The 24,888-nt window shown below is 39.7% G+C and overlaps 1 protein-coding gene and 1 pseudogene across 1 annotated transcript in view; one reads left to right on the top strand and one right to left on the bottom strand.

The window, feature by feature from the left end:
- Positions 1–23,636, bottom strand: part of LOC129032943 (vomeronasal type-2 receptor 1-like) — a 40,984-nt gene extending 17,348 nt beyond the window's left edge. Inside the window, 3 exon segments of the mRNA XM_054480862.1 lie at positions 73–305; positions 7,839–7,933; positions 23,552–23,636. Of these exon segments, the coding sequence (XP_054336837.1) occupies positions 73–305; positions 7,839–7,933; positions 23,552–23,636 (413 nt within the window).
- On the top strand, positions 10,947–11,026 carry LOC129034498 (small nucleolar RNA U3; annotated as a pseudogene).
- Positions 23,637–24,888: the final 1,252 nt, after the last annotated feature.

The following is a 24,888-nucleotide window of genomic DNA, read 5'->3' as shown; positions in this document are numbered from 1 at the left end:
CAGTTCCAGACTCTAACCCCCTACACCCACCACCTGCAACTGATGTAAAAAGAAAGTTAAAGAATGGCTTACCCTTCACATTTTGCTGATACTGGCTCCAAAATAGACTCATTTGCTGGGATGGTCCTGGAGTCAATAGGAAACAGTCCTCCAATAACAAGGGAATGGTTTTCGGCATCTACATACCCATTCAAATCAAACTTGCCCAGCAACCGGCAGGTCTGTTCTTCTTCTTTCTCTTCTTTGGCTTCAGAGCCCAATTCAGCCCATAAAAATGCAAGAAATTCTAGAACCAAGCATTTCCTCTGGCGGCCATTTTAATAAGGTGAGTTTGCGGGAAGTGACCAGTGTTGAAATTATACAAGTTTTAATGAGGCACCTTGATAGAGCTTTACAGTGACTGTGCCTCATCCCGGGGGACTCCGTTTGCTGCTATTTGCTACATAATTGTCATGTCTCAATCAATCAGAGAGCCTCACACTCGCTTGCAATGTATGGATCTGGACTAGGAGCTAAGCAATCCTTTTGAAAAGAGACTCATAAAAGCCTCTTTTATACGTAGAAATAATATATAATAATATAATAGTAGGTTTTGCATTTAAAAGAGTCATTTCATTTTCTAGAAATTGTTCCTTTCTTGTTTAACATATGTCAGCTTCAATCATTCTCACTTCGGCCTCTCTTGTGGGAGCTTCTCTTGCCCCAAAGGTGAGGAAGGGCATCCTGCTTCATCACAGAGTATAAAAAAGGTGACATCAGGCCAATCGCTCTCCTTCAGAGTATAGAAAAAGTTGAGTGGAAAACCATGAGATTTGGAATGGAATACATCATTTTTTGTCTGTGTTCTGCCACTTTCATTAGTGTGGTGGTGGGAAACTTACTTAATTTCTGTGCCTCCCTTCCTGCCTCTGTGACTAGGGGATAACAAACTACCTTAGAAACTTTTGTAACGACCATAAGAGGTCAATGAACATTTTTTTGTATGCATCATTTTCTTTAACCTACACTTTAAGGCAAAGTGTTGCCCTCAGCTCACATCGCTGCGTGTGTCACTGGTGAGGCTCATGTCCCTGGGTTTCTCCCTGAGAGCTCCCTCTCCTCCCTTTCTTGCCAGGCCTCTCCTAGAGGTGTCCCCCAATCTTTCTCCAGGTCAACTCAGCATGGATTTCCGGTCCCTTGTCTTGCTCTTTGCCCCTCTCAAACATTTCTCCTCAGAGTATAAATTCACAGAAATATTTTCAGAACACAATCCACCAATATATGAAAAATCTGTATACCCTTTGATCATGTGATTTTACCTCAAAGTATTTATCTCAAGGAAGCAACGGAGATCCACACAAACATGATGTATAAGGATATCGACTACAGTTTGATTTATAATGGTAAAAAGGCAGCAAATTCAATGTACACAATGGGGAATTTTTAAATCAATTATGATTTATTCACGTGATGTAATGCAAAGGAGCCATTTAAATCATATTTTGGACAAATGTTTATGCATTAGGGAAAAGTTCACAATATGCTTTAAGTGAGGATAACCAATTTTAAAAGCAACAAACAAAATGGCATTCTACATTTCTAAAATGTAGCAATATTTTATAGCTGTCTTTCACCTATATGTTTCCATTAAAAGAACTAAAAGAAACCACTGCAAACCAGATGTCAAAAGAAAGGAAAAAAATTACCTTTCCCACTACCTTAACAAACCAATCATTTTCGTTTCTATGTTCGTTTCCAGTTCAAAATGACAGTCATGCAGTGCTTTTTAGTGCTATATTATGTGATTTTAATTTTTCATCTTTACACTTTTCTACATTCCCCATCTGTTCTACAACACAATTATACTCCCCACTTATTCACCATCCTGATACTATTAATATTACCAGTCAGCTGGGACCTACCTCCCCTTCCACAGGAAGGTCATCTCCTTCACCTCATCCCCACTGAAGGATTTCCTATTTGTTGTCTAAGTGTAATCTCCACCTGACCTGAGAAATCCCAAAAAAGGGTCTCCCATTACTACTTATTGGTGAAATCCTAGGCCTGTGCCTCAGTCTTCCCATAGCCATCTGCCTTTACAAGTGAGCTAGCAGATGACATAGCCCTGGGCCCTGACTGAGTGACATCACAGTCTGTCAAGTGTCTCACGAGTCTCAGTTTTCTAAAGTGTGGATGCTCCACAGGTTCCACCCTCAGGCTTTCAAAATGATGCTGACAAGTCTTAAAGGAAAGACTGATTCCCAGGGGAATCTCTTCAGAGTTTGGTTTCATCCGAATAAAAGGACACTCTGGGTGATAGACTACACCTCCTTAACAGCCTGAGAATCCCTCTCTCGAGCTGTAAGGGTTTAGTCCATGGCTTTTCTCAGACCTATTTGGAACTATTCCTCCCTCATTTGTTATCTCTCTTTCTTACCAGAAGGCAGCTGTTTCTGAGCAATTCTCTCTTGTTGTCAAGGGCTACCCTTGCACAAAGGTATGTTTATCACCAAAGCTGATTTGTCTTAATCCTCTAGTAAAAAAAAACTGTGCTCAAGCCTATAAAAAAATCATTAAAATAGATGATTTTATGTTATATTAATAAGAACAAAAAGCTAGCATTTTTACTGAGTTTTACATTTTACAAATTGTTTTCACATACTTTATTATTCCTGTAGGTCAGGAACTAAATTCAGTGTTGATGAGGTTTCTGATTTGGGCAGCAGCATCTGGTGTCCAGTGCTTTTGTAATTCCTGGGATGATAGTATATTTTACCGGGGCCATGGTGATTACGTCTTCCAAATGTAGTAGGACTCATCAGAGATGAGACAAAGCATAGGAAAAATAACATCCATGCTCTTAGGCAGAAGGTCTTTATTGCATGCACGGTGATGGATAATTCACACCTCATAACACTCTATGTGGCTGGTTTTTTTTGTTCACTTTACGAGTGAAGAATCATGAGCTCACAGATCCAGCGTATGTTAAAGTGCAGACACCAAAGCTCATATCCTTTCAGAGGCCTAGGGGTAGAGAGAAAGGACATGGACTAAGTCCAGGAGCAAGAATTGGAGGTGTGGCTTTTTCACTGTGTGATCCTCTCTCCCTCTGTTTGACCTCAGGCCCCTCATCACCAAATAGGGAGCTTCAGACTAAACAGCTTTTTTTTCTTAAGGGTCCTAACAGAGTCAGCAATGTTACGGTTCTGAGTGAGCCATTCCAAGGCTCAAATTCAATGATAGCTTAATAGTGTGCTGCCAGAGCAAGCAGTAGCAAGTTGTTTCGTTGACTATCTGGGTGAAATTGTTTTCTCAAGAATACTTTGAACCTAATTACCATTTTCACACGACTCTGACTTCAAGGACCCCTGATCAAGGCAAAAAACACCAGACGAATGTCGGTGCAAAAGGCCGTGGGTGTTTAATCCCATGTGTCCACACCAAGACTCCTAGGCCTGAGACTACGAGCTGTATGTTTTTACCTCACTCCCCTAGACGTGTTTGATCCTTGTGGTTCTCCAAGGACCCTGGTGAAAGTTAGGCTTCCTTCCAGGGACAACAACACATTCTGTCCAGACTTGTCTTCACCTTCAAGCAAAAGAAAACACCTGAGCTCCTAAAGACTCTGGACCCATGTTATTAACGAAGGCTGAGACTATTTAAAGGCTGTTATACGGTTTCCAGGAAAAGCTCAAGCCCCAAATCTACTGCAGATAAACACTGCTGAGTGCTTCTGAGAAACTGGGGCATTACAGCCATCCCAGTGCACTTACAGCTGGGTCACAGTCATTCGGTCAGGCACAGTTTGTCAGATGTCATTTGACTTTTGTATTTCTCTATGTTACTTGGAATCCTAGGTAATGCTCATGCCATACCAGCAGATGAATAAACACACTAGTCTACTTTGTTTTATTTCCTATGCAGAGCCATCCTACCCAGTCAAGAAGTGAACATAACACCTAGTTACACGTATTTAAATTGCTGTTTTTTCTTGGCAAAATGTATATTACAGCTGACCTTTAAACGACATGGGTTTGAACTGCATGGATCCACTTTCACATGGATTTTCTTCTGCCTCTGTCACCCCCAAGACAGCAAGACCTCCTCTTCCTCCTCCTCCTCAGCCTACTCAGTGTGACAATGACAAGGATGAAGAACTTTGTAATGATTCACTTCAACTTAATACATAGTAAATATATTTTCTCTTCCTTATGATTTTCTTAATAACATTTTCTTTTCTCTAGCTTACTTTATTGTAAGAATACACTATCTAATATGTATACTAAATATGTGTTCATTGACTGTTCATGTTATCGGTTAGGCTTCCAATCAACAGTAGGCTATTAGTAGTTAAGTTTTGGGGGAGTCAAAAGTTATACACAAATTCCCAACTGCACAGGGGAGGGAGTCAACACCCCAACCCCCATGTTGTTCAAGAGTCAACTGTGGTTTTTTAGATGTATGTCTCCAACAGTTAAAAAATGTTTACCTATAATATGAATTTTGTGACATTATGACATTATGGCTTGCCTGTATCTTTATTGTAAGAAGAAAAAAAGACTAAAAATAAATCAGCTTTCATAAGTGCGTTGTTATTATGATATTCAAGTTATTAATGAGAGGCCTTGGGGTTCTCGTTAAAGCCTACTAAAAAGTGGGATTTTGGATTTTTTAACACATCAATAGTAATCACTTGTTACAGAAGAGGCCCTGTGTGTCTAAACAGAGAAAGCCCTCAATTATAGCAAAGGAGAAAGACACTCAGACACTGCAGGCATAAAAATCTTTAAACAGCTGCCTTGATGAATTGAGAAAGCTGCAGGTTACTACCTTGTCTGCTGCATCTATTTTCAGGAAAACAATTTGACAGCCTGATTAATCTCCTACCTCAATATCAGCTGACTCAAAAACAGCAACTCTTACCACACAGAACTTAGAGCATCCTCTTTCTCCTTGGAAGCATCGCATGTTATGGAGCTATAGTGTGCTGCGGCTGCAACAAAAATCGTGAAGATGGTAAGCAACTGACTAAAGGTGGAAAACTGTTATAATCACAGCCTTGTAGAGAATAAACATCTATTTTTAAAAAAATTTGAAATAAAGAAAACTGACCAGCTGTAATTATCACTTAAAAAATTAAGCATGCCTGCCTGCCTCCAATCTTCCCTTTTAATCTATTCCAACACTGAAAGAAAGTGACCACATCAATCTCAGACCACTTTTTACATTTTTTACAGTTTATTGAGATATAATTTACATACCACACACCAGACCCATTTAGGATGTGCAATTCAATATTGTTTTAGTATATTTACAGAGTTATGCAATCATCGCTTCAATCTAATTTTAGAACACTTTCATCATCATGAAAAGGAAAATTATGTCCCATTCATCCCTCACTCCAAGCCTTAGGAAACCACTTACTCTACTTTCTGTCTTGGTAGTTTTGTCCATTCTGGACATTTTATTTAAATGGAATTACACAATATATGGGAGTTTTGTGTCTGGTTTATTGATACAGCATAATAGTTTGAAGTTTATTCATGTTGTAGTATATATTAGTACTTCATTTTAAAAAATCTTTATTGAGATATAATTTATACACCATAAAATTTACCCAATTGAAAAGTACAATTTAATGGGTTTTAGTACACTTAAAGAGTTGCAACTATCACCATGGACTAATTTTGGAATATAGAATCATTTCCCTTTCTGTCCACTACCACCCCCAGCCCTAGATAACCACTAATCTACTTTTATGTTGGTAAAGATTTCCTATTCTGGACATTTATATAAATGGAATTATAAAATATGTGGTCATTATTACTGGCTTATCTCATTTAACATGGCATTTTCAAAGTTTGTTCATGTCTTAGTACGTATCGGTACCTTCTTCCTTTTTATTGATTTCTTTTTATTGCCAAATAATATTCCATTGTATGGATACACGAGATTTTATTTATCCATTTATCTGTTAATGAAGATTTGGATTGTTTACACTCTTTGGCTGTTATGAACAATGCTGCTATGAACATTCTTATACATGTATTTGTGTAAACATATGTTTTCAACATTTTGATTTTCATATAAACATATATTCTCTCACATTCAGGAGTAAAATTGGTAAGTCACATGGTAACTCTATGTTTAACATTTTGAGAAACTGCCAAACTGTTTCCTAAAGTGGCTCCACTATTTTACATTCCCATTACTAACGTATGAGGGTTCCAATTTCTCTACATCCTTACCACCACTTGTTATTCTCCTGTTTTATTATAACCCTTCTAGTGCTTATAAAGTGGTATCTCATTGTGGTCCTGATTGGCACCTCCCTTACAGCTAATGACTCAGAGAAAGCTATATGCTTTCTGATTTTTTTTTTTTTTTGAGACGGAGTCTAGGTTTGTTGCCAGGCTGGAGTGCAGTAACACAATCTCAGCTCACTGCAACCTCCGCCTCCTGGGTTCAAGCGATTCTCCTGCCTCAGCCTCCTGAGTAGCTGGGATTACAGGCATGTGCCACCACACCCAGCTAATTTTTTTTTTTTTTTTTTTTTTTTTTTTTTAGTAGAGACAGGGTTTCACTATGTTACCCAGGATGGTCTCGATCTCCTGATCTCGTGATCCGCCCACCTCGGCCTCCCAAAGTGCTGGGATTACAGGCGTGAGCCACTGCACCCGGCCGCTATATGCCTTCTTCTACATGTTTTCAAATTTTAATTCTCACATCTAGGATTATGATCTATTTTGACTTAATTTTTGTGTGTGATATAAGGTAAAGCCTAAGTTCTTTTTTCCCTTTTTTTCCTTTTCTTATAAATAACCAACTGTCTCTGCACCATTGGTAGGAAAAACTATTCTTTTCAACATTGAATTGAATTATTGTGGCATCCCTGACAAAAATAAATTGACTGCCAATGTAAGGATTTATAATCTCAATTCTATTCCACCGCTCTATATGTCTATCCTTTTGCCAGTGTTGTGCTGCCTTCATTACTGTAGTTTTGTTGTGATTTTTGAAATAGGAAATGTAAGTCCTCCAATTTTATTCTTTTTCAAAAGTGTTTAAACAATTCCAGGTCTTTTCCATTTCCATGTGCATTTCAGAATCAGCTTGTCAATTTCTGGAAATCCTCAGCCAGCTTAGGAGTCTGACAGAGATTGTGTTGAATCTGTAGATCAATTTTGGAAGTGTTGCCATCTTAATATTAAGTTTACGTATCAGAAGACTCAGATCATTTGCAAGGGCTCTTCATCTGCCTTAGATCAAATCCACCCACAACAGGTCTTACAAGGTCCATCTTGATCCAGCCCCTAGTTAAGTAACCAGTTGCCTCTTTGGCAGCACCCCCTCCCATTGCCACCACAAAATACACTATCCGCCATAAACCTGCCTTTGGTTCTTTAAATATGTAATGCTCTCTTTTATCTCCAGGTCTGTCCTCACTCCCATACACTGCACATTCTCTGTGTCAGGGGCTTTCTCCCTTGTGCCCCATCCCTGATTCACTTCTTTTCCTTCATGTCTCAGGTTCCTTTTCACTTTCTCTGAGACTCACATCCTGAGATATGCAGCTCCCCATGGTCTACATGACTTGCCTGCCTTTGTTCTTTCATGGTGGACTTTAGTTTATTTGATGGAAAACATTGTTCAAGACTTCAAATTGGTTGAAATGTCTTGATTGAAATGAACATCACTAGTCCCTGTTTTAGGCAGTATTAGAAATTTGGGCAGTTTTACAACTATTCTTGTGTCTTTAAACATTTTTATAACCTTTACAAAATGTTCAGGATTTGGAGAAAATATTTTCCTTCCTTTTTTTCTAGTATTTTCCTCCAATCGGTTGTACCTGTTCATACCTGTTGGACCTGTTTATAATGGTTGATGCAGTTTGAATAATGGCCCCTCAAGGTGTCCATGTCTTCATCTCTGAAACCTGGGAATATGTTATATTCTGTGGCAAAAAGAAAATCTACAGATGTAATTAAATTAAAGACTTTAAAATGAGAAGATTAACCGGGATTATCCAAGTGGGCTCAAAGACGAAATCACAAGTGTCCTTATAGAAGGGAAACAGAGAGAGATACTACAGAGAAGAGAAGAAAATGTGAGGAAAGCAGAGTCTGGGAAGTTGGCAGCCTCTCCAAACTGGAAAAGGCACGTAGTTGGATTCTCCCCTCATAGCCTCCATAGGGAACTAGTTTTACTGACATCTTGACTTTAGCCCAATGAAACTGATTTCAGAAACTGATCTCCAGAGCTGTAAAAGAATAAATTTGTGTTGCTTTAAGCCAATAAATTTGTGGTAATCTGTTATAGCAGCTAAAGGTAATACAATAGTAATGAGTTGTAAATAACCTAACATCCAACAAAAGGGGCTAGTTGGAATCAACTTGGATATACAATAACATGCCAGTAGGAAACAACCTATATGCCCACAGGAAGAAACTGGTTATATAGATTCTGATAAGTTTCAGACGAATAGGTGTGGTTTGGTTTTCTTCATCACCCAGGCTGGAGTGCAGTGCCGCAACCTAGGCTCACTGCAACCTCCATCTCTCGGGTTCAAGTGATTCTCGTGCCTCAGCCTCCTGAGTAGCTGGAATTACAGGCATGTGCCACCACGCCCAACTAATTTTTGTATTTTTATTAGAGACAGGGTTTCACCATGTTGGCCAGGCTGGTCTCGAACTCTTGACCTCAAGCGATCCTCCTGGCTTGGCCTCCCAAGCTGGGATTACAGGCATGAGCCACCGCACCCGGCCAACAGTACCTACTTCTAAAAACAAATGGACTAATATAAAAAAAATTGTGCACCTTAAATATATACAATTAAAAACAAAACAAAACAAAAAACAAATGGACCTTCGTGACCCTTAGGCACTTAATGAATTCTGCCCAGTGCAACACTGCCATCCAGTGTCAGGCATCACAGCAATGAACTCAGCAAGAAATTTCCTTGAGCTTTGAGCAGCTGTCACTCAGAAAGTTCTTGCCACATTTTCCTCTTCGCTGGAAATCCCCAGTGGAGTAGGGGAGCTACTGGTGATTCTCTTTATCTTTGATTCTTAGAGATAGATGGGGATCTGGGATATCTGTACCTCCCATGGGCAGGTCACTAAATAGAAAAGTCATCTAAGTCACTAAGGAGCTTTGTGACCTTGATCATATTGCTAAACTTTTCTGAGCTCCAGCTTCTTCATGTGTAAAGTATAAATAATAGTGAAGTATGTTTACTGCACATGGCTTTTGTAAGGGTTGCTGAACAATGAGACACTTATACTGTGGCATATAAGATACTTTTATTCTAATAGTACTGTTATCATTGCTAGTAATGTAATTGTTAATTGGTATATTTTGAACTTACAGTTGGAGATGCTGATGTGGATAAATAATCTAAGCACATGGAAAGCTATGTTTATGGTTTTATGAACCACCACATATCATTCCCTTAAAATCCAAGATGTGTAACTCAACATTTTATTGCAGATTGCCTCATTTTCCAATTATTTTACTTAGTTTTACTGATTCTCACCATCTAAATGATCATTTCTAGGCAAGAACTTTGTCTTACAGCACATAAATATAGTAGTAGAGGTTATTATATAGTATTTATAGTACATACAAAAGCTGTAAAAATGGGAACCAGTGATTAGAAATACTCATTTTCAACCAATTTACAAGATGGAAATGTTCTCAAAAACATTGTGGAACAAATAGTACAGGAGAAGCTGGATGCATATAAATTAGAAATTAAGAAATCATACTATCCACTCAGGCTCTTAAAAACTCCAGATCCTTTCCTTGTATTTTCTTATTGTTCCTTTCATTGCTTAAGTTTCTTTTATTGATCTTTCTCCTTTATTATTACAAAAACAATGAAGCCTTTGGCTCACTGAAGATGAAATAAACAAATAAAAAGAATAGCATAAAGAATACTGATTGTCCTATCCACTTACAGCCTCTCAGATCTTTTTTTAAGGCATTAAGAAAACCAGGTTGGGTGCGATGGGTGGCTCACACCTTGAACCCAGCAGGCAGAGGTTGCATGAGCTGAGATCATGCCATTGCACTCCAGCATGGGCAACAGAGTGAAACGCTGTCTCAAAAAAAAAAAGGTAGGTTACTGCTCAACTTGCCAGAAGTGACTTACAATATTTGTGTTAAACACTGTTATGATGTGGCAGAATGAGAATTTGTAATAATTCCAAAGTGCACTAAATGCAACTTTATTTTCTACAATTGTCCCCATCTTGCTCCAGCTGGCTCTGACTACAGTCCTGCTGATGGTCATCAAGGTACAGTTGAAATGGTGTTGGGGAGTGTATTCGTCTGTTTTCACACTGCTATAAATACTTGAGACTGGGTAATTTATAAAGTAAAGGGGCTTAATGGACTCACAGTTCCACATGGCTGTGGAGGCCTCAGGAAACTTATTAACACAACCATGGGGGAATGCTAAGGGGAAGCAAGCACCTTCTTCACAAGATGGCAGAAGAGAGAAGAACAGGGGAAACTGCCACTTATAAAACCATCAGATCTCATGAGAGCTCCTACTCACTATCATGAGAACAGCATACGGGCCCCCATGATCCAATCACCTACCTCCCTTGACACGTGGGGATTACAGTTGGAGATGAGATTTGAGTGGGAACACAGAGCCAAACCATATCAAGGAGGAACACTTGATTCTGCTGAAGAAGGGTAACAGCATCTCTTTCTAAATACTGTCTTCAGATAAAGACTCAATGTAATTCAGATTTATACACTTCATAACAGTGGTTTCTCTCCTTCTAAGGAACTTCCCAGTCCAATTCTCCCTTCCTCTGAGTCCCATGGAAAGCTTATTACAATGTGGGGAAGAGCCTCTGGTCCATGTGCCACATTCTGTGTCCTTGCCAGCCTCAATTCATTTGGTCATTGTCACAGCTACCATGTTGATAGACATTGACAAGATTGTAGATATCTAGACTATACTTTCAGGGATCATTTCTATAGTTTGTTACTAGAGAAGTTTCTCTGAATGTGTAGAGCACCGAAGACAAGGATCCCCTCTCTCGCCACTCCTATTCACTCATAAGTGAGAGTTGAACAATGAGAACACATGGACACAAGGAGGGGAACATCACACACCAGGGCCTGTTAGGGGGTAGGGGGCTGGGGGAGGGATAGCATTAGGAGAAACACCTAATGTAAATGACAAGTTGATGGGTGCAGCAAACCAACATGGCACATGTATACCTATGTAACAAACCACACGTGCACATGTGCCCCAGAACTTACAGTATAATAAGTTAAAATTAAAATGATAAAAAAGTAAAATAATAGAAACCCCCCCCAAAAAAAAGATTGTAGATCTCTAGTCATGACTTCATGTACAAGGCCCCTTCACTCTGTGACCTTTTTCCATGACTGCCGGCTTCTTCTAGCCTACCAGTCCTCTCAGTTCACATGTTCCTTTCGAATCACACACAGCCTTCAAGTACTTGTGAGTCTCCACTGCACCATGGTTCAGGCCATGGGGAATAGGGGAACTAGTTTAGGCCCAACTATGGAAACACCTCTCTCCAACATCACTTCTGAACCGAGCCCGTAGGATGGCACCATGTTCAATAAGGTACCACAAAAAACCTAAGGCTTCCCTCAGCTTGTTGCAATCTCTCCAGCGTGGAGAGTCTCTGACAGCCCCAAACCTGTTTGGATGTTTAACCACACTTGCCACATGCTCAACCCTAAGGACATGGAGAACTAGGAAATTCTTACCTGGCGCTCTTCTCTTTCTCAACTTCCCCCCTTTTCCCAGCACCAGGACTTTCTGTTCACTTTCCCTTTCCTTCTGTAAGCAACTTTCCTATGTAATAGCCTCTTTCTTACCAACTCCATGGGTGTCTTTGCTCCATGTAGATATCTTTTCCCTTCCTTAACTCTAAAACCTTCATAATCTGGCCCTTATGCTAGAAGGACTACAGAAGTTTTTTTGTTTTTAATTACCAAGGGGAAAATATATTAGTAATTATTTCAAGAATATCAGTTTCTAATAATAGCAGTAATTAAGTGTTAGGCTCTGTCTCTAGGGTTTGAAGCATGGCTCTACCACTCACTAACTGTCCAGCCTTAGATATGTCATTTAACTGTTCTACACTTGAGTATCCTCTTATGTGAAAAAAAAAAATAGATAACACTGAGCTTGTTATGACGTTTAAATAAGATAAAGCAGGTGTAGCACTCGACATAGTTGCTAGTATACAATGAAATGCCTAGCTAACATTAGAAATTAGTGGTGTTTCTTTGTCCCTTAGCTACTAAGGTAGTCATTCATTTAAGTTATTGAATTTCATGTGCAAAATAGAACACTAAACAAAGAAAGGATGCTCATTATTTTATTTTCTTGCAAAACCACAAAATTCTGCCTCCAGCTTTTTAGATCCCTTGCAGAAGATCATTGCTGAGATGCCTAACACTGGATGGCAATGTTGCACTGGGCAGGTTTCATTAAGACCCTGGAGAGTGGATTCTTCCTTTCTGAAAAAGGGCATAGTTAAATCCACTTAATCAAATGTTAGGTGAAAATTTAGGGTCTGTCACGTACACACATATACACAATCTCTCCCTTTTTTTTTGAAATTGAATATCACTCTGTTGCCCAGGCTGAAGTGCAGTGGCACAATCTTGGCTCATTGCAGCCTCTGCCTCCCAGGTTCAAGCAATTCTCCTGCCTCAGCCTCCCAAGTAGATGAGATTACAGGTGCAAGCCACCATACCTGGCTAATTTTTGTATTTTTAGCAGAGGCAGGGTTTTGCTAGGTTGGCCAGGCTGATCTTGAACTCCTGACCTCAGGTGATCCACCCACCTCGGCCTCCCAAAATGCTGGGATTGTAGGCATGAGCCACCGCACTTGGCCCACAATCTCTTCAAATCAACCAGAAAATATATCTAAAAAGCTATTTTCACATTTTAAATGGTCTATTTAATACTAAATGTCTTATTAACATTGAAAATGTCTCTTTTAATACTTCAGAAAGTGCCATTGTCAGTACGTAGTTTTCTATATACAACTGTCAAGTGTTTAGTAACAGCTGATTACTGTGGCTTAATAGTCACTTCTGAATGAATCAGAAGCACTTTGAAACCTGGTTAAAGTAATTTATCTGGTTGTTCAAACACAGTTCAGCAAAACAAGCTAAAACATTTACCTGGCTTATAGTCCTGCCCTCTCAATAAATGCTTGCTGAAAAACAAAATGCTATCACACAACTATACCTTGAAACAACTTAACTCTTTAGAAACTACCATTATGGAGAGATTTTGGTCATAAAAGAAATTTTATTAAATTTAGTGAGATACATATAGGAATTAAAATTGTGCTGCAATATTCCTTTCTTCATTGGTTCATTCATTTAAACTACCGTTGAGAGAGAGATTCAAAATAAGCCGGATTTGCAACTCCAATGACCCACACCAGAATGCAAAAATTTCCCTTTTCCTCTCAGAGCTTGTCAGTCTAAATAATACATATGTGTTTAATTTAACTAAATATCTAAATGATACTTCTAAGATGCTTGGAATATAGTTGCTTTTATGAATATAAGGCACTACCACCCCAGATATTACCAGAGTCTTATTTATAGTGTTAATCTTCACCTTCTACGAAAACAGAGTTTGCAGAGCAAACCTCAGACTAGTCTCTATGCAATTAAGAATGTGTGGAGCTCAAATTAGTGAGACTTCATAGCATTTAGAACCAGAGGCAGAGCTATTCCCCTGGAGGGTCTCTGTCTTCAGAATTAACACTGCCTGTTTTGGTTTTGCAGTCTACATTTGAGGAAGTGGGAACAAAATCCCATCTAATAAGCAAAAGCTTTCTGAAACTTTGGACTCTTTCAAAGCTAAGCAAATGCTTTCAAAGACAGGACTTGAAAAAAAACACTTTGCTGCTCCTCCCTGCCCCCACCCCACCACCCAGTGCTGGGACATAGGGGTACTGTCTCCATGCAGCGAATAAACAAAGGGAAGAATCTAACTGATACTAACTCAAATATGTCCTTTATACTTCATTTTAAATTTCCATAATCAGGGGGAATGTAGACATTCCTTTCTGCAATGTACTTTGGTAATACATTTATTTGGTTTGGTTTGGTGTGGGGGAAGAGTGGCTAGTGCTCCTCTCTGAAGAAATTATGAAATCTCTGTTCTACCCATTTTCTCCCATCCCTTTCCCAAATTTCTAATTTTTCTTTTCCAAATAAGATTTCATTAATTTTTTACTATAGACACAAACATTAGAGCACCCAATATGCATGCCTTGCAGTGACATAAAAAAATAGCAAATAAATAACAAGGAAGGAACAGGAAAAGCAAGGGTGACAAATCAAATCTCTTGATATTTTTTTCAAAGTGATCAGCTGGGCATAAGTGTTGTTTTATGACTCCCTCCCTACTCACCTCTCCTCAACAGCTCCACTTCCCACCCCACAGCTTACCCCTCAGGTTGCAATTGGATAAAAAATTCTAAAGTTTCTTCCATTAGGAGAATGATTGGTGTATGCGTGTGTGTGCGCTAACTTAAAAAAGACCCAAGCAAATATATGTGGATAATCTTCAGATCTAGGGAAGGAATGAAATTCTTCTGGTTAAGTGAATAAGATACGATAAGAATGTTCATTTATTTTAATGGGTAGTATATCCACTTGTCCCTGAAAAACATGCCCAATTCAATACAGGAGGAAGTCATCATTAAAAAGAAGTTGAGCAGTTTTTTAGTATATTATCCTGTTTATCATAATAGATATTCCCTGCCTATCCCAAAAAATAAAATAGAAAATACAAGCAAATAGGGCTGGGCGTAGTGGTTCACACCTGTAATCCCAGCACTTTGGGAGGCTGAGGTAGGCAGATCACAAGGTCAGGAGTTTGACACCAGCCTGGTCAATATGGTAAAACCTCATCTCTACTAAAAATACAAAAATTAGATGGGCGTGGTGGTGCATGCCTGTAGTCCCACCTACTTGGGAGGCTGAGGCAGAAGAATCACTTGAACCCAGGAGGCAGAGGTTGCAGTAAGCCAAGATCACACCACTGGACTCCAGCCTGGGTGACAGAGCGAGATTCTGTCTCAAAAAGAAAAGAAAGAAAAGAAAAGAAAAGAGAAAAAAAGGAAAGGATAGGAAAGGAAAGAAAGGAAAGGAAAGGAAACGAGGAGAAAAGAAAGAAAACACAAGCAAATTTAGGGTGGCTGGCAAGATGGCCAAATAGGAACAGCTCCAGTCTGCGGCTCCCAGCGAGATCAATGCAGAAGGTGGGTGATTTTTGCATTTCCAACTGGGGTACCCAGCTCATCTCATTGGGACTGGTTAGACAGTGGGTGCAGCTCACGGAGGGCAAGCTGAAGCAGGGTGGGGCATCGCCTCACCCAGGAAGTGCAAGGGGTTGGGGAACTCCCTCCTCTAGCCAAGGGAAGCCATGAGGGACTGTGCCCTGAGGAACAGTGCATTCTGGTCCAGATCCTACACTTTTCCCACGGTGTTTGCAACAACCCTCAAACCAGGAGATTCCCTCAGGTGCCTACACCAACAGGGCCCTGGGTTTCAAGCACAAAACTGGGCAGCCATTTAGGCAGACAGCAAGTGAGCTGCAGAAGTTTTTTTCATACCCCCGTTGCACCTGGAATGCCAGGGAGAAAGAACCATTCACTCCCCTGGAAAGGGGACTAAAGCCAGGGAGCTAAGTGGTCTAGCTCAGCAGATCCCACCCCCATAGATCCCAGCAAGCTAAGATCCACTGGCTTGAAATTCTCGCTGCTGGCACAGTATTGTGAAGTCGACCTAGATGGCTGAGCTTGGTGGGGGAAGGGGCGTGCACCATTACTGAGGCTTGAGTAGGCAGTTTTCCCCTCACAGTATAAACAAGGCCACTGGGAAGTTGGAACTGGGCAGAGCCCACCAGAGCTCAGCAAAGCCGCTCTAGCCAGACTGCCTCTCTAGATTCCTCTTCTCTGGGCAGAGCATCTCTGAAAGAAAGTTAGCAGCCCCAGTCAGGAGCTTATAGATAAAACTCCCATCTCCCTGGAACAGAGCACCTGAGGGAAGGGGCAGCTGTGGGTGCAGCTTCAGCAGACTTAAACGTTCCTGCCTGCCGGCACTAAAGAGAGCAGTGGATCAAGTAGCTGCTAAAGGACAGCTCTGCTAAAGGACAGACTGCCTCCTCAAGTGGGTCCCTGACCCCCATGCCTCCTGACTGGGAGACACATCCCAGCAGGGGTCGACACACACCTTATACAGCAGAGCTGCCACTGGCATCTGGTGGGTGCCGCTCTGGGATGAAGCTTCCAGAGGAAGGAGCAGGCAGCAATCTTTGCTCTTCTGCAGCCTCCACTGGTGAGACCCAGGCAAACAGTGTCTGGAGTGGAACCCCAGCAAACTCCAGCAGACCTCCAGCAGAGGGTCCTGACTGTTAGAACGAAAATTAACAAACAGAAAGCAATAGCATCAACATCAACAAAAAAGACATCCACACAAAAACCCCATCCAAAGGTCACCAACATCAAAAACCAAAGGTAGATAAATCTATGAAGATGAGGAAAAACCAGTGCAAAAAGGCTGAAAATTTCAAAAACCAGAATGCCTCTTCTCCTCAAAAAAAATCACAACTCCTTACCAGGAAGGGGACAAAACTGCATGGAGAATGAGTTTGAAGAATTGACAGAAGTGGGCTTCAGAAGATGGGTAATAACAAACTCCTCCAAGCTAAAAGAGCATATTCTAACCCATTGCAAAGAAGCTAAGAACCTTGAAAAAAGGTTAGAGGAATTGCTAACTAGAATAACCAGTTTAGAGAAGAACATAAATGACCTGATGGAGCTGAAAAACACAGCACAAGAACTTTGTGAAGAATACACAAGTATCAATAGTTGAATCAATCAAGTGGAAGAAAGGATATCAAAGATTCAATATCAAATCAATGAAATAAAGCGTGAAGACAAGATTAGAGAAAGAAGGATGAAAAGGAATGAACACAGCTTCCAAGAAATATGGGACGATGTGAAAAGACCAAACCTACGTTTGACTGGTGTACCTGGAAGTGATGGGGAGAATGGAACCAAGCTGGAAAACACACTTCAGGATATTATCCAGGAGAACTTCCTCAACCTAGCAAGACAGGCCAACATTCAAATTCAGGAAATACAGAGAACACCACTAAGATACTCCTTGCAAAGAGGCACTCCAAGACACATAATCATCAGATTCACCAAGGTTGAAATGAAGGAAAAAATGTTAAGGGCAGCCAGAGAGAATGGTTGAGTTACCCACAAAGGGAAGCTCATCAGACTAACAGTAGATTGCTCTGCAGAAACCCTACACACCAGAAGAGAGTGGGGGCCAATACTCAACATTTTAAAGAAAATGTTTTTCAACCCAGAATCTCATATCCAGCCAAACTAATCTTCATATGCGAAGGAGAAATGCAATCCTTTCCAGACAAACAAATGCTGAGGGATTTTGTCACCACCAGGCCTGACTTACAAGAGCTCCTGAAGGAAGCACTAAATATGGAAAGGAAAAGCCAGTACCAGCCACTGCAAAAACAAACCAAAATGTAAGGACCATCGAAACTATGAAGAAACTGCATCAACTAATGGCCAAAATAACCAGCTAGCATCATAATGACAGGATCAAACTCACACGTAACAATAGTGACCTTAAATGTAAACAGGCTAAATGCCCCAATTAAAAGGCACAGAGTGGCAAACTGGATAAAGAGTCAAGACCCATTGGTGTGCTGTATTCAGGAGACCCATCTCACGTGCAAAGACATGCATAAGCTCAAATTAAAGGGATGGTGGAAGATAGATTTACCAAGCAAATGGAAAGCAAAAAAAAAAAAAAAAAAAAAGCAGGGTTTGCAATCCTAGTCTCTGATAAAACAGAATTTAAACCAGCAAAGATTAAATAGACCAAGAAGGGCATTACATAATGGTAAAGGGATCAATGCAACAAGAAGGGCTAACTATCCTAAATATATATGCACCCAATACAGGAACACCTAGATTCATAAAGCAAGTTCTTAGAGACCTACAAAGAGACTTAGTCTCCCACACAATAATAGTGGGAGACTTTAACACCCCTTTGTTAATATTAGATCAAGAAGACAGAAAATTAACAAGTATATTCAGGACTTGAACTCAGCTCTGGACCAAGTAGACCTAAAGGACATCTACCAAACTCTTTACCTCAAATCAACAGAATATACATTCTTCTCACCACCACATAGCACTTATTCTAAAATCAACCATATAATTGGAAGTAAAACACTCCTCAGCAAATGCAAAAGAATGGAAATCATAACAAACAGTCTGTCAGACCACAGTGCCATCAAATTAAAACTCAAGATTAGGAAACTCACTCAAAACTGCACAACTACATGGAAACTGAACAACCTGCTCCTGAATGACCACTGGGTAAATAACAAAATTAAGGTAGAAATAAATACATTATTTGAAACCAGTGAGAACAAAGACACAACGTACCAGAATCTCTGGGACACAGCTAAACCAGTGTTTAGCAGGAAATTTATAGCACTAAATGCCCACAGGAGAAAGCAAGAAAGACCTAAAATCAACACCCTAACATCACAATTAAAAGAACTAGAGAAGCAGGTGCAAACAAATTCAAAAGGTAGCAGAAGACAACAAATAACTAAGATCAGAGCCAAACTGGAGGAGATAGAGACATGAAAACCCTTCAAAAAATCACTGAATCCAGGAGTTGGTTTTTTGAAAAGATTAACAAAATAGATAGACTGCTAGCCACACTAATAAAGAAGAAAAGAGAGAAGAATCAAATAGACACAATAAAAAGGAATAAAGGGGAGATCACCACTAATCCCACAGAAATACAAACTACCATCAGAGAATACTATAAACACCTCTACACAAATAAACTAGAAAACCTAGAAGAAATGGATAAATTCCTGGGCACATACACCCTCCCAAGACTAAACCAAGAAGAAGTCAAAACCCTGAATAAACCAATAACAAGTTCTGAAATTGAGGCAGTAATTAATAGCCTACCAACCAAAAAAATCCCAGGACCAGACAGATTCACAGCCTAATTCTACCAGAGGTACAAAGAGGCGCTGGTACCATTCCTTCCAAAACTATTCCAAACAATAGAAAAAGAGAGACTCCTCCCTAACTCATTTCATGAGGCCAGCAACTCCTGATACCAAAACCTAGCAGAGGCACAACAAAAAAAGAAAATTTCAGGCCAATATCCCTGATGAACATCGATGCAAAAATCCTCCAAAAAATACCAGCAAACCAAATCCAGCTGCACATTAAAAAGCTTATCCACCATGATCAATCGGCTTCATCCCTGGGATGTAAGGTGGGTTCAACACACGCAAATCAATAAATGTAATCCATTACATAAACAGAACCAATAACAAAAATCACGTGATTATCTCAACAGAGGCAGAAAAGGCCTTCAATAAAATTCAAAGCCCTTTCATGCTAAAAACTCTCAATAAACTACATATTGATGGAACATATCTCAAAATAATAAGAACTATTTATGGAAAACCTACAATCAATATCATACTGAATAGTCAAAAGCTGGAAGCATTCCCTTTGAAAACCAGCACAAGACAAGGACGCTCCCTCTCACCACTCCTATTCAATATAGTATTGGAAGTTCTGGCCAGGGCAATCAGGCAAGAGAAAGAAATAAAGGATATTCAAATAGGAAGAGAGGAAGTGAAATTGTCTCTGTTTGCAGATAACATGATCGTATATTTAGAACACCCCATCATCTCAGCCCAAAATCTCCTTAAGCTGATAAGCAACTTCAGCAAAGTCTCAGGATACAAAATCAATGTGCAAAAATCACAAGCATTCCTATACACCAATAATAGACAAACAGCCAAATCATGAGTGAATTCCCATTCACAATTGCTACAAAGAGAATAAAATACCTAGGAATCCAACTTACAAGGGATGTGAAGGATCTCTTCAAGGAGAACTACAAACCACTGCTCAAGGAAATAAAGGAGGACACAAACAAATGGAAGAACATTCCATGTTCATAAATAGGAAGAATCAATATCATGAAAATGGCCATACTGCCCAAAGTAATTTGTAGATTCAATGCTATCCTCATCAAGCTACCATTGACTTTCTTCACAGAATTAGAAAAAAACTACTTTAAATTTCATATGGAAACAAAAAAGAGGCCATATAGCCAAGACAATCCTAAGCCAAAAGAACAAAGCTGGAGGCATCACACTACCTGACTTCAAACTATATTACAAGGCTACAATAACCAAAACAGCATGGTACTGGTACCAAAATAGATATATAAACCAATGTAACAGAACAGAGGCCTCAGATATAATGCCACACATCTACAACCATCTGATCTTCGACAAACCTGACAAAAACAAGCAATGGGAAAACCACTCCCTATTTAATAAATGGTGTTTGGAAAACTGGCTAGCCAGATGCAGAAAACTGAAACTGGACCTCTTCCTTACACCTTATACAAAAATTAACTCAAGATGGATTAAAGAGTTAAACATATGACCTAAAACCATAAAAACCCTAGAAGAAAATTTAGGCAATACCATTCAGGACATAGGCACAGGCAAAGACTTCATGACTAAAACACCAAAAGCAATGGCAACAAAAGCCAAAATTGACTAATGGGGTCTAATTAAACTAAAGAGCTTCTGCACAGCAAAAGAAATTATCATCAGAGTGAACAGGCAACCTACAGAATGGGAGAAAGTTTTTGCCATCTGACAAAGATCCAACATCCAGAATCTACAAGGAACTTAAACAAATGTACAAGAAAAAAGCAGCCCCATCAAAAAGTGGGTGAAGGATATGAACAGATACTTCTCAAAAGAAGACATTTATGCAGCCCGCAAACATATGAAAAAAAGCTCATCATCATTGGTCACTAGAGACATGCAAATCAAAACCACAATGAGATACCATCTCATGCCAGTTAGAATGGTGATCATTAAAAAGTCACGAAACAACAGATGCTGGAGAGGATGTGGAAAAACAGAAATGCCTTTACACTGTTGGTGGGAGTGGAAATTAGTTCAACCATTACGGAAGACACTGTGGCAATTCCTCAAGGATGTAGAACCAGTAATACCATTTGACCCAGCAATCTCATTGCTGGGCATATACCCAAAGGATTATAAATCATTCTACTACAAAGACACATGCACACATATGTTTATTGCAGCACTGTTCACAATAGCAAAGACTTAGAACCAACCCAAATGCTCATCAGTGATAGACCGGATAAAGAAAATGTGGCACATTTACACCATAGAACACTATGCAGCCATAAAAAAGGATGAGTTCATATCTTTTCCAGGGACATGGATGAAGCTGGAAGCCATCATTCTCAGCAAACTAACACAAGAACAGAAAACAAAACATGGCACGATCTCACTCATAAATGGGAGTTGAACAATGAGAGCACATGGACACATGGAGTGAACTCCAGGGCCCATCAGGGATTGAACGGATAGGTAAGGGATAGATAGAAATACCTAATGTAGATGATGGGTTGATGGATGCAGCAAACCACCATGGCATGTGTATACCTATGTAACAAACCTGCACGTTCTGCACATGTATCCCAGAACTTAAAGTATAAAAAGAGAAAATACAAGCAAATTTAAAACTATTTGCTGATAATTATGTCATTAACATCCTTGAAGTCAGTGAAATTTTTCTTTTACAATCATTTTGGATTGGTCACTTATCAACAGAAATAAACATCAGAATAAAATTATAACAAATAATCAATTTATTATTTCATTTAATATTCTCTATTTTCTTTTCTTTTTTTTTTTTTTTTTTGAGACGGAGTCTTCAATTGTCGCCCAGGCTGGAGTGCAGTGGCACGATCTCAGCTCACTGCAAGCTCCACCTCCCAGGTTCACGCCATTCTCCTGCCTCAGCCTCCCGAGTAGCTGGGACTACAGGCACGTGCCACCATGCCCGGCTAATTTTTTGTATTTTTAGTAGAGACGGGGTTTTACCATGTTGGCCAGGATGGTCTTGAACTCCTGACTCCTGACCTCATGATCCGCCCACCTTGGCCTCCCAAAGTGTTAGGATTACAGGCGTGAGCCACCACACTTGGCCCATTTTCTCTTTTTATGTATGTAATCTTAAGTACAGGTATTAGGCAGGAATGATTGAATTTTTTTTCTTTTTTTTGAGACGAAGTCTCACTCTGTCACCCAGGCTGGAGTGCAGTGGCACAATCTTGGCTTAGTACAGCCTCTGCTTCCTGGGTTCAAGCAATTCTCCCACCTCAACCTCCCAACTAGCAGGGACTACAGGTGCCCGCCACCACGCTCAGCTAATTTTTGTATTTTTAGTAGAGACAGGCTTTCGCCATGTTGGCCAGGGTGGCCTCAACTCCTGACCTCAAGTCATCCGCCCGCCTCAGCCTTCCAAAGTGCTGGGATTACAGGCGTGAGCCACTGCGCCCAGTGAGGAATGACTGAATTTTAACAAATGTTATTCTGCGCTGGCAGGAAAAAGTGTTGAAAACTTTGAAATGGGCAAATAAGATTACTGGGTGTCTTGTCCAGTGGTGCATCTTGCAACCAGACAGCTCTGTAAACATAGGTCACTGCAAGCAATGCAAATGACTCCTGTTCACAGACTGCAAATGAATTTTGCCAGGGAGAAGTGCAAAATGACATCCATTATTTTCCAAGAAGCCAGTTTTGCATTTATTAAGCAAATTTATTTCAGAATTCCTCATTGCCAATATATGTGTCTGCTCTTTGAATTCTCCTGAATTGTTTGTACATGTTACTGGTTCCTATTAATTAATGAATTAAATAAAAATCATTTACATTTTTCATTTTACACTTGTATTAGAATCATAATTTTATCATAATCATAATCATAATTCTCCTCAAAACTGTCTTTTCAACAGATCCAAGACACCTACACCACCCCCTTCATAAGAGGGAATTTTGAATTTCCCTTCAAAAAAAAAACAGATTAATTAGAAAATCATCCTTCAGAGACCATTACCAAAAAAAATCACATGATCCTCCACCACCACCACTATTAAATTGTTTCTTTTTTGGTTTTAGTGTACTAATTTAATTATAAATAAATTAGCCCATAAAGTTTAAACAATGTATAAGTATATAAAGCAGAGTGATGACGCCTCCCTAAACACTTTGGTATCACTTCCCAAAAGCAACCAATGTTAAAGATTAAAATGAACATTATATATATAGGTAAAAACTATAAGTAAGGAATCACAGGAAGGTAATATGGAGGTAAAATTAAAAACTTTGGCATTGGGGTGGGAGTCTAGTTGTTGCATTTGAAGTCAGAAAACAAAAACTCTATTCACTCTTTATGGCCTCCTTACATGTACCCATGTGTTCCTTAGAAGTGCCTGTGGCCTCCTTATTCATACCTGTGTGCTCCCTGTACATATTCGTGGGCTCCTTGTATGTATCTGTGTGGTTCTCATAAGAACCTATGTGCTCCTTACGCGTACCTGTGTAAAAACACACCTGCAGGAGAAGCTACACTCAGCCTCTTCAGGGCCATCTTCCATGCACCTTCTCTGGTATGCTTCACTCCTTGAGCATTTACCATTACTCGTTTACCATTTTGCTCTTGTAACTTAATTCTTATCCTTTACTAATCTCCAAAGCCCAGGTGGAGACCCTCTATCTTAGTGGTCAGGCTTGGCCCCCATCTAGAATATGAGTTCTTTCTTTGCCTTCCAGAAAAGGGGATAAAGTAAATATTCATACCTGAAACCAGGTAAGAAAATGAAGAGCAGACCTGCTGGCAACTAGGCCATGATATTTCCAATTGAATATAAACCACAATCACAGAATAGAAACAATGTCTAAACAAGTCCATTCCAAGCCCGTATTTGGAATGAGACACAGATAAGTCCACTCTGAAACCACAAAAATAGTAAAACAGCCCCCTCTTCTGTCTAACATGAGTGACTGCTTCTCCTTTACCTCACCAAGGAAATCCACTGTCGTCCTTCTATCTTATAGATAAAAATCATTATGATATTCAGTCACAAAATTGCTCCTGCTTCCTGAAACATCCAATTCGGAATTGCTCCCCACCTCCTCAATCCTCCCTTGAATCATCCAGCACACACTCACCTACTATGACAAGCTTCTTCCAACTCCTCTTCATTTATTTAAGGTGCTTTCAGTCTTGCAACAGCAAGAAAAATACATGTAATTTCTTTGTACTACAATAAATGTGTTCCTGATGGTCCTTCATTGGTGGGCTTTAATGTAGAAATACTTATTTACTTTAAGGGAATATTAAATTTGATTCTGGTCTTCTAGTAACGCTTAAAAATGCTTCCCTCTGCATGCTCTGTGTCCTTCCATGTCTAATAAAGAGTTATATTGCAATGCATTTTCATATGCATTTTCTCACTTTAATTTAGCATCAAACATCTAAAGCAGGTAAAATTAATGTTTTTGTCCTCAACACTCTCTAAGGTTGAGATTTGCCTGAGTTCATTCAGAAAGTTGTGAGCAACGCCATGTCGAGTTCTGAATTCTCTACCCCTGAGAACAATCTAACACAGGGAAAGTGATCAATGAAAAGGCCAAAAATTTACATTTATCTCCTCAAAAAATACACTGACTGATGCAGGAGCTCCCAGAGGGGCAGCTCGATTGGAATGCACATGGGTTCAGGAATAGTGGCCACTGACACCTGAGCAATGGGCAGTCCCACATTAAGTGGAAGGCTAGTCAAATAACTTACTCCTTTTTCTTTCTCCTAGGTTCATACATACATCATCTCACTTTTAATGAGATGATGAATGAGATGTATGTACATTTAATGAGATATATGTATGAAC

This window comes from Pongo pygmaeus, chromosome 2 (genome assembly GCF_028885625.2).
Source record: "Pongo pygmaeus isolate AG05252 chromosome 2, NHGRI_mPonPyg2-v2.0_pri, whole genome shotgun sequence".
Taxonomy (NCBI): Eukaryota; Metazoa; Chordata; class Mammalia; order Primates; family Hominidae; genus Pongo; species Pongo pygmaeus.
Note: the sequence above shows the minus strand (reverse complement) of the source record. Positions and strands in the feature narration are given on the sequence as shown.